At 39.4% G+C, this 15882-nt stretch overlaps 1 protein-coding gene across 5 annotated transcripts in view; it reads left to right on the top strand.

Moving 5' to 3' along the window:
• DAZAP1 (DAZ associated protein 1) overlaps positions 1-13685 on the top strand; it is a 35444-nt gene extending 21759 nt beyond the window's left edge. For 2 of the 5 annotated variants that reach the window (XM_048831273.2, XM_048831272.2), the window contains exons 7-12: positions 738-820; positions 4176-4329; positions 5968-5997; positions 6509-6649; positions 7642-7824; positions 12686-13685. In XM_048831273.2, coding sequence (XP_048687230.1) covers positions 738-820; positions 4176-4329; positions 5968-5997; positions 6509-6649; positions 7642-7824; positions 12686-12858 — 764 coding nt within the window. In that variant the 3' untranslated portion in view covers positions 12859-13685. Of the gene's footprint in view, positions 1-737; positions 821-4175; positions 4330-5967; positions 5998-6508; positions 6650-7641; positions 7825-10151; positions 10242-12685 lie in introns of all 5 variants that reach the window. The other 3 variants (XM_048831275.2, XM_048831277.2, XM_048831279.1) reach the window with 3 other exon arrangements.
• Positions 13686-15882: the final 2197 nt, after the last annotated feature.

Here is a 15882-nt window from a genome sequence, read left to right on the forward strand (position 1 = left end):
CTATATTTGGCACAGGAGAGCTATGATTGGAAGGGGTAATGTCCATTAAGTGCTCTCTGTGTTAAGATATAAGAAGTTTGAGAATCTCTGACCTAGGCTGTTAATTTCTGAAGCTTATCATTCATCCATGGAATGGTAAAAATTCTCATGCTTTATCAACTACATTTCAAAAAAATTTTCTTTAAATTTGTGCTGTTTTCTAAGAAAGTAAATAGCCCACACACAAACACAATTTTTTTTTTTGGGTGGGGGGGGAAGGGGGGGTTACTTTGCAGCATTAGTAACTGTGACAAGTGTAAGTTTTACCTGGGTTCCTAATCCTAGGATATATTTTGGTTCAAGGATAAGAGCAAAGCTGCCTTATTTTAACTTGCAGTTCCACAAACATTGTTTTTAGAAGTTGTGGTACAGTAACATTTAGGGTGTTGTAGTAGTGTTTATCTCTCCACCCATTTTAGTGGATGGATTAGATATAAGAAACTAAACATTGATTTTAATTGTTTCAGTTTGTAATGTTGCATGTATAAAACTAAGCTGAGGCATTAATTGCCCGATAATTTATATATAAAGTACACACTACAGTTTTCTCAGAGGACTGATTTTTGAGAACTTCATAACACAAGCCTTGGTTATCTGAAGCCCCTGCTTGAACCCTTGGTCCGCCCCTAATACTGTTCATCATCCTGTTTTGTGTCACAACACCCTGCTACCTTGATTCACTCTTCGTCGTTGGCTAGGTTTTGGATTTATTACTTTCGAGGACGAACAATCAGTGGACCAGGCTGTCAACATGCATTTTCACGACATCATGGGCAAAAAAGTGTGTAGTTGTAGTTTTATTTTACCTTAAGACAAAACCAAGCCTTGGGCAATTGGCAATTTCACTGGTGAAATAGAATCAGTAATTTGTGGGTTAAGCAGGGAGATCCTAAAAAGTTAAAGAAAATCCAAATTCAGGGCTTTGTCCATGATGATGGGGAAAGTCCCTTGAGTTTGCATAAGACAATGGATATGAGGGGAACCTCTCCTTAACTTGCTGCCTATCCCATGAGAAGGAAACAGACCTTGAAGGCCTGAGTATTTATGCAAGTTATTTAAACAGTTCAGATGAGCCTTTGACCATTATACAAGTAGCAAACTGCTCCATTTGAGCAGAATTTGTATCTGAATAAATTGACTATATGAATAGTCATGGTTTATGCACTGCTACGTGACTGCTCACTATTTTCCTTTTCAGCAGCAGGGATAGAAGTTAGCTTTAATTCTCATATGTTTGTAAATTGAGATCCCAGTGAAATCTCTGAGCTGTCTAAGGCTCGGTTTAACATACCACTCCTTCAGATGTGCATTTAATATTCGAATTTTGAGGCACTTTGAGGGGATCTGCCTTTATACTCTTAAACTTTAACCCCCAAAAAAGACCATAAAACATCATGAAGGATTGGTTTTTTAAAAATTGGGTCACTTACTGTGAAACTTTGATACGAACCCACATATTCTATATAGTATTTAACCACAATGCAGTTAAGTGACCTCTGGTTGTTTCATCTTCATACTGTGTTGTCAGCACAAGGAGGTTTGATAGGTGAGGGATTCCGCCTTTCTACTCCTTTTGATTGTATTAATCAAATGTGAACATTAAGATTCACCTGTGGAAAATCTAGAAGTAGATGAATAAGTAGTTCCTGAGAGAAATTCCTAAATCTTAATTATATTGTGAATACCACAGCTTCTGAAAGGGAAATTCTGGTAAAATTGAAAATATTTCCGCTTTATACAGCTTAACCTGAATTTGAAAACACAGATGTTAGAAGGCCGTTGAAAATCTACAGTGAAAAGTACCCCAAAGAAACTTGCATCAAAACCAAAGGACTTTGTCATATTCCTTTAACTCAAACATTTTTCCATGTTGAATTTAAGATTTCTACAGCCTAGTAGCTCTCAGGCATTTACTTAGCTGACAGGTAATGTGTTCTTGTGGGTTAGTGCAAAATTTGCATTGTTAAATTACAATGCTCTGTACAAAGTGCTTTAAAAAGTCACTGTTAAAGTTTAACTATTTAAAGCGTTACTACCCTATTTCGATACACTGAAACTATAGTCACATTGAGAAAAAGAATGGTTTACCAATTAATACAAATGAATTATCTACATGAACACACTTTTGACCCAAATCTTGGAAGGAGGAACGAACATAACTTTCTTACTGTGAGTAGTTGAATCAATGCAGCTATTTACATGAGTAAAGTTGTGTGTTTTCAGGATTGGCACATTTATTTTCTTATGTTATCCTCTGTGCATCTATTGCTTTTTCACTGATATTCCCTTAAACTTTGGAAGAACTACTTAAATTAGAGGACAGATTGCAAAGCAGTATGCCATTTATGAACAGAACCAAGGGATGCCACGGCTACTTTTTTATGGTTCTGTAAATCTGTGGCGAGCCTCCTGTAAATCTAAAACATGCACAAATATATGCAGTATTTTCCCAGGTTGCATGAAAGAAACCTAGGTAGTTCTTCCTCTTGTGTTTATAACTTTGGCCTTGAGCAGGTCTAGAATTCTCACCTTGATCCTAAAATTTGTTTGCATTAGGTTGTCCCAATCCCTAGTTTAGGCATCTTAACACATCCAAATGCCAGTGTACAGGTTAATTAAATCTGCCATTTAGATAAATGTAACATTAGATAGTCCACCCCCTTCATTTATTATTAATAGACGCTTCAAGACTTTGAAATACATTTTTAATTCTCAAAAAAGAATTGCTGAAGTGAATCTGCTTCCGTATGTTACTGAAAGAAAAAATTTAAAATTACGAGCAGGATTTTGCTTGTGTAAGCAGTAACCGAATTCCCTTCAGGAAAATGCGTTAAGGCTCATTAATTTGAATTCTTTGAGGAATTCCCTTGGTTCCTCTCTAGCAGGGCCTTCAGCTGACAGAGGTTTGGTTACTGTCATGTATAATGTCCTTGAGGCATCTTCAGAAGAAGGGGAGGGAGGCCTTTGTCCTTGTGCTGTGCCAATTTCCTGTTTGTTCTCTAACATGAATGGTTTTAAGACATAGCAGGAAGAATACTTTTATTTTCCGTACTACTCAGGCCCATTAGCGATTGAGGTTTATTTTCTTTGTACTCTGGCATCCACTAAAATTAATCGTAAAATAAAAAAATACTTTAATTCAGCATACATGAGTGCTGAGTGTTTCATTAAATCAGAAACTGGATTTTTTTGTTGAGAGGTTTATATTGAATGTTGAGCTTATTTGAAGTAGGTCAGATGCACTTGATGCCTGGGGCCCTAAGACATTTTATCTTTACATGAAATAAGTTAAGCACTGAGGCTTATTAACACTTTTAAAAACAGGAAGGTTTTTGTCACTGACTTAACACAGTATGAAGATTTGCTTCTTATTGACTCAACTGTCCATTTTTATTACTTGCATGTTTGTTTACTTTTTTGTTAGATGTAATGTAAGATTCTCTTATCACATCCATTCCCTCTGACATTGTTTGAGTTATTTGAGATTCTTTAAGCGTTAGCCTGGGGAAGGTAAGTCTTTATCTTCCATTAGACATTTAAATAAAACCTAAGTAAAAAACCAAACAAACGAATGTGTGTTTCTCAGGTATGAACAGAGCTGAAATTGCAGGTAGATGGGGTGGGTTTAAACTATAACTTCCAAATGAACCCCAATCATCCATAAATGTTAAAGCATTAGTACCCTTTTTCAGAGTGGACTCTTTGCTTGTAGAAAGATCTTTACTAAAATTGTTTTCTTCTTTGTAAATGTCACAGTGAACATTTAAAAAATAGTCTAAAGACTAAGTTAAAAAGATTGTGCCTATAAATTTTTAGCAAAGAGCCATTGTAAGAGGGTACTGCTGCTTTAAGATGAGCAAGCAAATGACTACTTAATATAATGGAACAGAAATTGTTTGTAGGACATGTTTTGCTTTAAATATATGTTGATATAGGACTTGTAATGTCTTACTATCGCATCTATTGTACCTGAGAAACATTTTTTAATTACTGGCCTAACTAGTTTTATAATTAAGTATTTAGACATAAGTCATAAGGTGCTAAGTGTAGTCTTAAGTGTAATTAAGGGTGTGTGTGAAGGGAAGGGGGGTGAACTAACCTACATCATCTCCTAAATGGCTAATCTGTTTGTTTAGGTGGAGGTAAAACGTGCAGAACCTCGTGATAGCAAAAGCCAAACTCCAGGGCCACCGGGTGCCAGCCAGTGGGGAAGCCGGATCATGCCAAGTGCTGCCAATGGCTGGGCAGGTCAGCCCCCTCCTACCTGGCAACAAGGATACAGCCCTCAAGGTAAATTTTCTTTTGGGGGTTTCAGAGACCCAGAGTCAAAGGTGTGATTCCTGTCTTCCTTAAAACTGGCAGTGTCTTTCACTAGCCATGGTTTTGTTACTGACCACATTTAACTTGCATTATTCTTTCAAAAGGTAACATCATCTCATTAGTGATACAGATACTTCCAAGTGGAGTGAAACCATCTATGCAGTGATGTAATACAGTAGAGAACTAAAGTACTGTGCATCTGTTTTCCCCAATTCTGCTTGGGTTTTTCCTTAGTTTATTTTTTTCAGAATGATTTTTGTTACATGCTGCAGAAATCAGTGGGTCTTGCCAGCACAAGTTCTGTTTCCTCAACATCCCCCAGCCTGATTAAGTGGGGATCAGTACTGTGATTGGTGCTTCATCCATTCTGTTTAAGTGTGGGGAGCAGGAGTACCAAATCAGCATGTTCTTTTTACCTAGTAGTGGGGAGAAGTCAGGGAGAATTCCATGATTCTGCAGCTGTGGGAATGTGGGTGGCATGGGACCCGGATTCAAAATATTTATGGAACACAGATTTTCAAAGATGAAATCTGAAATGAGTTTCAAGAGAAACTACACGTGAAATATGAAGGAAAAACAGGCTATCTTGTGTCTTTGTATTTCATTACTTAGTGTAGCCTGGAAAAGTAACAAGCAGCTCTGGGGTTGATTGTTAGTGGTGATGCAGGGGAGCACTTAATGCTTATAATTTTCTTGATTTAGCTTGAGCCCTTTAGGGCTGGGAAGGAGCAGATGCTTGTTTTAGTTTTGAATGCCATAAAAAAAAACCAACAAGATTTTGGAGATGGAATAAACGTGTTGAATTCATCTAAAGAATGTTTTCATGCCATATGAAGAAATGAGGTGGCATAACTGGTGGATGAATTAGTTGGGGATTGGTCCTGCTTTGAGCAGGGGGTTGGACTAGATGACCTCCTGAGGTCCCTTCCAACCCTGATATTCTATGATTCTATAATTGAGTCACATCTAACGAATATATAACCTGCCTTTCTCAGATATGAGAAATTATTACCATGGAGATAGGGGCTGGCGTCACCTTGTCCATTATGCCCCCATAGGATGGCTTACCATTTCCCCCTGGTGCTTATTTACTTGAAAGCTGCAGCTGAGGCTTTGACAGTCTGCATGGTTTTGCTAATCTGCAAACTCAGATTGAGAAACTAGATCACTTTCATCTTGGTTATTTGCAGGGAAAGGTATCATTATATCCGTCTGTGGGAGGGATTAAATGAAGAACTCTTAAATAAGTTAAACTTTCTACCTTCACACTGCAGCAAATATAAAATGAGGTTCCATGAGTCTAAAACACTTGAAATAGCTGAATGATAACTCTTATCAGCATTATATTTGAAACATCTTGTATCTATAGCTTCACCTTTGTAATCCTTAGTCTTTTTAAACAATGTTATGGAATTATTTTTAACACTAGAATATGCTCTGTTTGAACACTGAGTGTAATTTGAGTTTTGAGACTCCTGGACACTTCTTGCATTAGCTCTTTAATCAATGTAGAACACTGCTTTTTTCAGAATTGCATTGTATGCCATTTTTAATAGAACAGTTTCAATATATAAGTGGATAAACTATCATTCTGTTTCATTGTTTTAGGAATGTGGGTACCAGCTGGACAGGCAATTGGTAAGTAGGGAACAAAAGTTTCATTGTTTAGTGTATTGTAAACTGTAGAAAAGGCCAACTGGTAGTTCAGATGTAAATTGCATTTCAATGAGAATTGATGGTGGCTGTAAATTTCTCAAGTACAGTGCTTCTAGGCCAGTTTTGAAACTAACTTTTGAGTTTGTATTGGAAAAAATATGGAGTGGGGGAACTGTTCTGTTCTTAACTATTCAGTGTTGGGAATTGGAATACACCCTTTTGCTGATAATGCAATTAAATTGATACTGGCCATCAAGAAATTAAATACGAAGAAGAGAAGTGTAGAGTTATTTACAGTCAGGGTTCTCTCAGCATTTCCCAATGTTCATATCCATAGATGGAGGGGGGAGAGTTTCCCAGAGTTTGGTTCCCAGTTACAGTAACAACTTCTTTGTTCTGTTTGGGGTAATTTTGACTTTGTATTAAAAAGTTGCTGTGCTGAGTTTAGATGAAGGCACCGCTTGTTCTCACAACTCTGTACTGGATTTTCTAGGTGGGTATGGACCGCCTCCTCCAGGAAGAGGAGCCCCGCCTCCTCCACCACCTTTTACCTCATATATAGTTTCTACGCCTCCTGGAGGATTCCCACCTCCACAAGGGTTCCCACAGGGCTATGGCACCCCTCCACCATTTAGTAAGTGTCCTCTGTGAGTCTCGAACCAATGATGTGCCATTGAACACAAGAACGGGTTTTAGTCACTTCTGTTTCTTTATTTCGTGCGTTTCTGTAAATTCAGTGGAGTCATTCACATTTGATCCACATGTGGATCCACTCAAATTTCTGTACTGTAACTAGAAATCAGTATATTTTCAGATCCTGTTTCTTTGAATCCATCCATCTTGATCATATTAGTAATACTCAGTAATACCATAATCTCTCAGTTTTTTGGTTTTGACTGAGGACTTTTACTTTTGACCTCCTCTTTTCTAGAACTGAGGTATTCGACATAGTAATACTACATGTTGAAGACTAGAGACACAGGCTCCCTTGAAAATTCTAGCCTAAGAAATTAGGCACCCTACTCTCATTGAATTTAAATGGGATTTGGGCACCTAACTCCTTTACATTCCTTTAAAATTCCTGTGCACAATTGGGTTAAAACTGGCAGAAAGATGCCCTTAATTATCCAAAGTTTCTTGAACAGCCATTATGCACCTCTTAGTTCCGATTCTTGTGCTTTGGGGAAGCAGCCTGTCCAGGATTTTTCAGTCTGTGGCTTTTGGCAACTTCCTTATTTGGATGGATGAAAGGCTTTTTGGAGGGGTGTCTCACCATGACTTTCCCTGCTCCCCCAATACACCTTTCGGTACCTGTGGCTACCTCTTCAGCTATTATTTGCTAGGTAAGATGGTTCAATTGCTGTTAAGCACATGCAGTCTGTGTAACAGGTGTAAGATTTCACATCTCTTAAATGACTTTAGTTGTGGATAGGATGACTGTCAAGAGATGGTTAAATCAATCCCTTTACTTCAGCTGCAGGCAACAAGTAGTAATCTCTTTTTTGTAGACACCTTACAAAGGGTTTACAACAAAATGTTAAATTACTCTGAAGCCAAGTGAAAAGTCCAAGTGCTTTTGGCCTCGTATCATGTCACAGATTTTATGCTCTGCCTCTTATTTATCAGGTTTTGGATATGGTGCTCCACCTCCTCCACCTGACCAGTTTGCCCCTCCTGGAGTACCCCCTCCACCTGCCACTCCTGGGGCAACACCACTAGCTTTCCCACCGCCACCACCACCATCTCAGGCAACTCAGGACATGAGCAAACCCCCAACTGCTCAGCCAGAATTCCCTTATAGCCAGTTTGGTAAGTAACTGCATATAAAATACACTCAGAGCGGCAACCTTTCCCCTCAGCCCCAAGGTTCTGCTTTCCTTTTATTCATAATGTTTTGGTGAAAAGTCACAGTTTCCAGGAGCAGTGTATTAATGCTGACAGCATTTGTACTAATGGTGGGAATGCCAGCTACTGGCTCTCAAGGGCCCCCCAAAACATGCAGTACTCTGATATCACAGTATTGTTTCCTTCCTGCCCAGCCTGAAGTATTGCCCATTTCCTGAATCACTAAATAACTGGCTCTCTAGAGATCTGTGCGGTGGTAGGCTAAGTCACCACTTGCATTCCCCCAAATGCTCAAGTTTAAACTCTTTTTTGTTCAACTAACAATTTCACACTGCAAGGTGCTCAGTAGTTTGCTTCCTTTTCTGTTGAAATGTCTTGGTTAACACAGTAGCAGCCAAAGGGAATTCTGGTAATCTCACCTCAAGGAAGATGCACTAGAATTGAACCAAAGCACAGTGAAAAGGGCACTGAAAATGGTTGAGTGAGGGGGCTTGCATAAGAGGGTGGGCTCAGCATGGAGAATAATGATACTTAAAAGTAGTATCTCATTACTCTAGAGTAATGGGAATTGACTGAGACAAAAAACAATAAAGGGTATAGCGAAATCTGACCTGCATGCCCCTTTTGACCCTGTTTCATAAGGCTTGTTGAAATTGATGCAGCTAATTTAAAACAAAAGCAGATACTTACTTACTAGGGAAAACTTTATCAGTCTCTGGAACTCATTGCTGCAAGTAGGTGATAAAGAATGATTTAATAGGTAAGCTACAGTAAGACAAAATATGGGAAGTCAAAGTCTTGTGCTACTGGCTGAAAGATGACTATTTGTAGAGATCAGGAAGGAGTTCTTTGATTTGACCCTTGCACCCAAGCCTTCCATGAGCAGCATTGCCCAATTAGCTGGGTGGGTGTGCCTTCTTCTTGATCACTGGCCATTGGTAACTTCTGAAGGCAGCATACTACACAAGGTGAGCCCAAGAATCAAGAATTTCCACTCTGTCCCTGCATTTTAACCACTTTTCCCCTGTGTTTATGCATGCCTTACTAGTCCCATATAAAATACCTGCAGAAGCTGTTCATTACGAAATGTCTGCTCCATAAAGCTCTTTGAAAGGATTTTCTATAGTCCAAATAATCTGAAGTATAAGACTTCCGATAGGAGATCAGCTTTTCAGTTGTTCTTGACATGCATAAGGTGAGGGTGTTAATTATGATGGGTTTAGTTAGAGATGTTCTTAAGCTTATGTCACAGACACAGTAGCTGGGATCGAAAGTTCCCCCAATTTGACTTCAGGTGGAAGATTTTCTTGTCTTGTCGGAAACGTGCCTTTGTTACATATGAGGGGAAACTTCTACTGATTAGAATAAAAACTGATACATACAAATTTATCTTGTCTCAGACTTGGTAGCCAAGTCTTTTAATACCAATAATTAAAATGGATCCAAACAGCAAAGGCGTAATTGATTATATATAAACTTTCCATACAGGGAATTGTGCTCTAAAGTTCCTGTTGCAAGACTTTTACGTAGTAACCTCCAATTATCATTTAAAAAACCTCACTACTCAGTTTAATTGCCTGACTTTCAAAACAATGTTGTGAGGGATAGTTGGGGTGTCTGGTGTAAGGAATATGTAGTACCAGCTGCATCTTGTATAAATCTTGGAGACATTTTTCCCCCCAGCGAGTATCTGAAATGCTGGTTATAGTTAGTCCTTAGGGGTTAATGGATTTTTTGGAAGGAGGAAGAGGGTTAGATAATGTTGTTAAATGCATTAGTGGGATTAATCTCTCTCACCCCAAAATTCATGCCAGAAAGCAAACTACTTCTGTGCAAGACTGCACTCGCAGTATATGTACACAGCATTAGAAGTGTTCAACTTAGTGTATTACCACCCAAGTCAATAACCTCTTCATGTTTATAAAGCTATGTTTAAGATCTTTTTAACCTCTTTAAGATCTTTTGAACTTCATGTGTCATTTGCAATTCAGCTAGCAGCATTGGTATACAAAAGGCAGTTAACAAGTTTTTCATGTTTTCACTTAAATGCATAGAGTTTATAGACTTTAAAGAGGCATCAAAGTATTTAATCATTTTGGCATTTACAGATTAATCCTGGCTTCACAGCATCATAAATGCTGCTATGTTTACAGCTGAGATAAATGTAAACACTCTAGTAAATTAAACTCTAACAAGGGTGTGTCTCCCTCACCCCCCAAAAAAAAAATAATTATATCTCTGTACAGGGCTGTCTTGGGGTTAGTCACCCTGGTCTCCTCATTTCTTACTAGGGCTGGGTACCTATTCTCAAGACCCTTCAGGCTACGCGCCAATACTTTGTTTACACTCTTATGGTCAGGCTGAGCAGTGATATATCCTAGGTAGGTGGAGCCTATTTACAACCAATGCTCTTACTTTATCTGCATTTGGGAAATTAACTTTTATTTCTTGCAGGGTCTCTTCTCTTTGAGGGTGGGTGAGATAAGTATGGTGGCTTGGAAATGTTTGCTTTTTACAGTTCAAGGATAATCTAGTTTAAATATCTGTTAGTTGGCATAAGTAAAAATGCGTCGTTGGAATATGGCTGCTCTGCTGTTCGCTTTCCCAAGATCTTGCATTGGCAAGACTTAAATTGTCTTGTGTAAGCAAATTGCATTTAGTTACCCTAAGCAACAGAGTCAATATCCCCTGCTACTGTTGACACGACTGACTTAGAATCCAGGTCACTCGGGAGCAGTGAATCAGCTGTGTGTCGCTTTTGGAAGTGACAATGCAGACCAATGGTGGGATAGCTCGCTAGAGGAGAGAACAGTGCCCAAAAAAAACAACAGCTGTTGGTTTGACTGCTGGATTCCTTTGTGGCCAACAAACCAGCAGAGCTCTGGTTTTCTTAACTTTTCACTGCAAGCCACAGTGCTGCTGAGAGTAACGTGATTATCTTCACTCCGAACCCCAACCCTTGGCATTAAATTAATGCATTTAAGATTGCCTACTGATCTTTGTGTCAAAAATGGCTGAATTAGCAGCTTGAGAAATCTTCAAACGGGGAAGCCCATGGTAGTACTGTTGGGTTCATTAGTGGTAGTAAGTCCTGTGAGACAGGCAGAGCTTGAAATTGAAATACTGAAGAGATGCCAAGAGACTGTTGCTTTGGATTAGCAGAGTTAAACCTGCTTTAACCCTGTGCAGAAAAAAATTTGACTCAGAGATCCACTGAGTAGTTACAGGATTCTTAACAGGGCTGTCTTGCATAGTGGAATTTCACGTTGATGCCATTGTAGTGACTGACAGTTGTATTTTAATCACTAGAAAGATTCTGTTAGATTTCTTAACTTCTTTTAGTAAGTTACTGTTAATACACATCCATTTGCCTTCCAGGAATTTAGTTTTTTCCTCCAAATTGAAAGGTGGTCTCTGTCTCCTCTGTCATCCTGCTTACTCTAAACCTGTTGCTCCAAAATCTCTGACCTCTGCTCCAGATTATGTTGCAGAATGGAGGTTACAATCTCATTGACAAGGCAGGAGGAAGATTTGGTAGGAGGTAGAAGTCTCCTGATTCCGTAGTTACCTTTATGATCTCTTCAGAGAAAGGAAGCTAGTTGTTACACAGTCAGAAAGATACTGATTTACAGAATAAATGAGCATAAAGTTCACAGAGGGACAGCTCACTTTTAGTTTTAAAATGAGTAAGTCTGGTGAAACAGTTTAGACTAACTCAGTGGTTGTGTTAGTATGAATAGCAAGGGTACACAGAAGGGATGGCTATTCCAATATAACTATTTATCTGTTGCTTCTGTGTTTTTGCTACATTGGAAATATAGTCTGCCTGCTTAAGTTATATGGGAAGCTGATGATAAAATGGCTTTTGCTATTCTTTTGAGCTGTCTTTGAGAAGAAACGTGCCACACCATTTGCTTATTTAAGCTGGTTCTGTGCAACGAGTTAACGGCAGGGTAGGGTGTTGGATCTGGATGGCAGTTAGCTGAAGTCCCTTTTTAACCACATAATGTGGGCAGTAGAAGCAATAACAAGCTTCCTGATTCTGGCCTGTGGATCTGATGGAAGTTTATGGGAGTCCAGTCACCACATCCTTTGAAAGGGACACTGTCAACTTGGGTTTTTTAATTCACAATTTCAGAAAATTCCAATTTCTGATGCAACCGTCGTCTTAAAAACAATATATTCAGAGCCTAGTATTTAAAACTCCTTTTTAAAGCAATTTCCTAGGGTTATCTTATAGGGTTCTTTTCAGCAAAGGAAAACTTGACTATACACAGGAAACTAAAATTGGCTGAACACAAAATAAACAGAAAATCACAATCTTTCACTAACTCCTTTCAGTTAGAAACATCAGCTATAGTAACTATCAGCTTTTCAGACAGATGTTTCCCCATTAATTTTCTCTACCTCTGCTGAAACTGACAGAATGCTAGTTTTGCTAATATGAACACTTATCCATTATGGACTAATAGATACTACCAACCCACTTTACATAAGCCTCTGAACAGCAGTAGCATGACATTTTGGTCACCACCAGCCTGGGTAAGATTTGATAGAGAGTGAAAAGCACTATCTCCAATTAGGCATTCAGTCCCCCCTCCTCTCTGCCTTTTGTCATTACCTGTATTTTCTACATGTAAATCCAAATAACTTGGTCAAATGTAAAAGCAACTATCATCTGGGTGTTAGATCAGCACATCACTGTGTGTTCATAGGGCTGTGCATTGGTATGTGTGGCATCAGTTTTCAGTTGGTGCTGCACCTCTATCTTTGAGCTTGTGGACTGTAATAGAAGCTTACTGCAGACTTTTCCTCTTCTTCCCAGGTTATGGACAAGACTTGAGTGGTTTTGGACAAGGTTTCTCCGACCCTAGCCAGCAGCCCCCCTCCTATGGAGGCCCCTCGGTGCCACCATCAAGTGGCCCACCTGCAGGAGGAAGTGGTTTTGGACGAGGACAGAACCATAATGTGCAAGGATTTCACCCCTACAGACGCTAGCACATGCTGGCAATCAGGGAATCCTGTCCACAGTGGGATATCTGGTAGCAGCTGAAGCCGGGAATCCCAGACTTCTGAACTTGTGACAATCACATACTTGATGGAAGAAAAATCTAACAACATTGGGGGAGGGGAATGGGAGAGGGGATGGCTTTTGAAGGCAACGCTGTGGGTGTTTGGACTGCAGGTTTTAAATATATTCCTTTCTCTAACCCATCAGCACAAATAAAGAAAATGTCACTGGTTCAAACTACAGGGTTTTAAAAATGTCTTCAGCTTTAATTCAAAACTTCAGGTTTCTTTTTTTGAAATTATTTTTCCTGAGCCTTTGTTTTACCGTATATTGTAAACTTTTATGTTTAAAGAAAAATATATACATTTACAGATTGTGAAATTTTTAAGAGAAATTTTCTACTATGTATGCTGGCTTATTTTTTAATTTAAAACAGGGTTTCCGTTAGCAATGTTGGAAGTGATGGTCAGTTTCAACCCCTTTACTTCAAACATAGTGGTGGGGCAGTTGGTCCAGAAACTCTGGGAGTTAGAAGAAGAAATCTACTGAGTGTATTTTGCTTTTGTTACCTGACAGTATAGAACTGGTAACAATGCAGGTGCAGACTTGTTGATGCACAGAGTCACTTATGAAGTACAGCATTTAAATCTGTGCTTCAAACTCTTTAAAATCCTCTGTGGATTTCATTAGGGGTTAACGGAGGCCTTGTTAAGATGTAGATTTCCCTCAGGCAAAAGGTTTAGGTGCATTTTGCACTAACCAGTGATTACCCCTGGTTTGAATAAAGAGAAGTACATTTGGATTAGAAACATAAGCCTGTCTCCATTTTTTTTTTCTTACAAATTTTTCCATGTGAATTGGGTTCTCATGAAAGTTGCCATATTGACAGCCCTGGAAAAGAAATCCTTGTGGGTAGAGCGTCAGTGCACCCTTACCCACACTTTTTGCCCTGTGCCTCAACCAGGATCTTTAGGTACTGCCTAGAAGTGAAAGCATAATGCGCTCTTCATGCCCTTTTAGCCCTTAATGCAAGTGATATGATTGGATTGATGTAGGATCTGGACTGAGACCATTCAATTAATTTCATAGGCTACTGAAGAACCTCAGTAGCTTTAAGAAAAGGAGGACTTGTGGCACCTTAGAGACTAACCAGTTTATTTGAGCATAAGCTTTCGTGAGCTACAGCTCACTTCATCGGATGCATAAAGTGGAAAATGCAGTGAGGATGTTTTATACACACAGACCATGAAAAAATGGGTGTTTATCACTTCAAAAGGTTTTCTCTCTCCACCCCACTCTCCTGCTGGTAATAGCTTATCTAAAGTGATCACTCTCCTTACAATGTGTGTGATAATCAAGGTGGGCCATTTCCAGCACAAATCCAGGGTTTAACAATCCGATGAAGTGAGCTGTAGCTCACAAAAGCTTATGCTCAAATAAATGTGTTAGTCTCTAAGGTGCCACAAGTCCTCCTTTTCTTTTTGCAAATACAGACTAACACGGCTGCTACTCTGAAACCTGTCAGTAGCTTTAGGTCCACACCAGACTGATCTCGAGTTGAACTGGTAATCTACAGTTGAAAGACTCAATGTACCATTACGAGTCTCCAAAACCCTCTTCTGTCTCTTACATGTGCATGACTATAAGCAGGAATTGATGCATTACGGAGCACTAGCACATTAAATCAGTGATCTGCTTTAGTCTAGAATTAAAGATGGGTTAAGTTTCAAGATTATCAGGCTGCAAAGTAATCTTAAACCCTAAATGTAGCATGTAAACATATTCAAGCTCTCAATTTAAGAGGTGAGGTCAAAGTACATAAATGTCTAACAGAAGAATATATCCATCTCAAAGAAGAGGGTGGGACTAACTCCTCTAAGATTTGGCATTCAGTTATATATAAAATATATATAAAAGCAGTGGCAATATATATATTTTCCCATGTGTCCTCATACAAGTCCAGGTAGTGTTACCTCCCCATATCAAGGATCTGATCTATGAAAAAATCCTTCACTGCATAATTCCTCTGGAATCAGCTTTGTGCTGGTTTGAGCAGTGATAGAGGATTAAACTCCAATTGGTTGCAAATTGCTATGTGAGCTAGCTGCTTTATTCAAGAAAGTGCTTCAGGGGCAGGTCTTAGGGAGCTAATGAACTGTGTTATCACCTTCACAGAGCTGGGTTCATATTTGGTTCAGAGTGCAAACTAAACTAGTTTGAACTTGTAGGCTTGCGTGACACTTCATCAACACGTCCAAAATATACCACAGATCTACTCCTACATCAGCCACTCCCACTATGCCCAGATCCTCTCCAAACCCATTCATTGGCTTCCCCTGAACCTCTGTGTCAAATTTAAGCTCCTTGTTCTTACCTTCAAACCCCTGCATAACTTGGCTTCTACCTACCTCTTTGCAAGTAACTAAACAGCCCCAACTTGCTTTTTCTTTCTTCCATGCAGCCTCCTGTTCTGAGGAGCTCCCTCCAACCTGAATTTCCAGTGCCTCTGCTAAGTCCTGTAAGTGAGCTGTAGCTCACGAAAGCTCATGCTCAAATAAATTGGTTAGTCTCTAAGGTGCCACAAGTCCTCCTTTTCTTTTTGCGAATACAGACTAACACGGCTGTTACTCTGAAACCTGTCTTTATTTGGCCTGTAAATCTTAGTGTTAAAACACAGAACTAACCTTCCAGCACCAGCGCTGCTCTGTTGCTACGTGATGTCCTTCGACTTTCCATCTTTTGTCTGCTGATTGTGTAGATTGCGAAGCCGGGGCTGGGTCCCTTGTCTGTGCATGTCTAGTTCCAACTTGCTTTTAGCGTTGTCACCATTTGTACTGCAGAGACAACTGGTACATCCGGGGAAGGCTATGGGTCAGAATTGTAGAGACTGGATGAATTAGGTGCAAGCTTCTGAACACAATATAGTTCTATTAATGCTGGAAGATTCCACTTGCAGCATTTCCCATCTCTGCTGCTACCTGCTGTATGAGAGTTATGCTTGTAATCTCAGT

Source organism: Caretta caretta, chromosome 25 (assembly GCF_965140235.1).
Source record: "Caretta caretta isolate rCarCar2 chromosome 25, rCarCar1.hap1, whole genome shotgun sequence".
Classification (NCBI taxonomy): Eukaryota; Metazoa; Chordata; order Testudines; family Cheloniidae; genus Caretta; species Caretta caretta.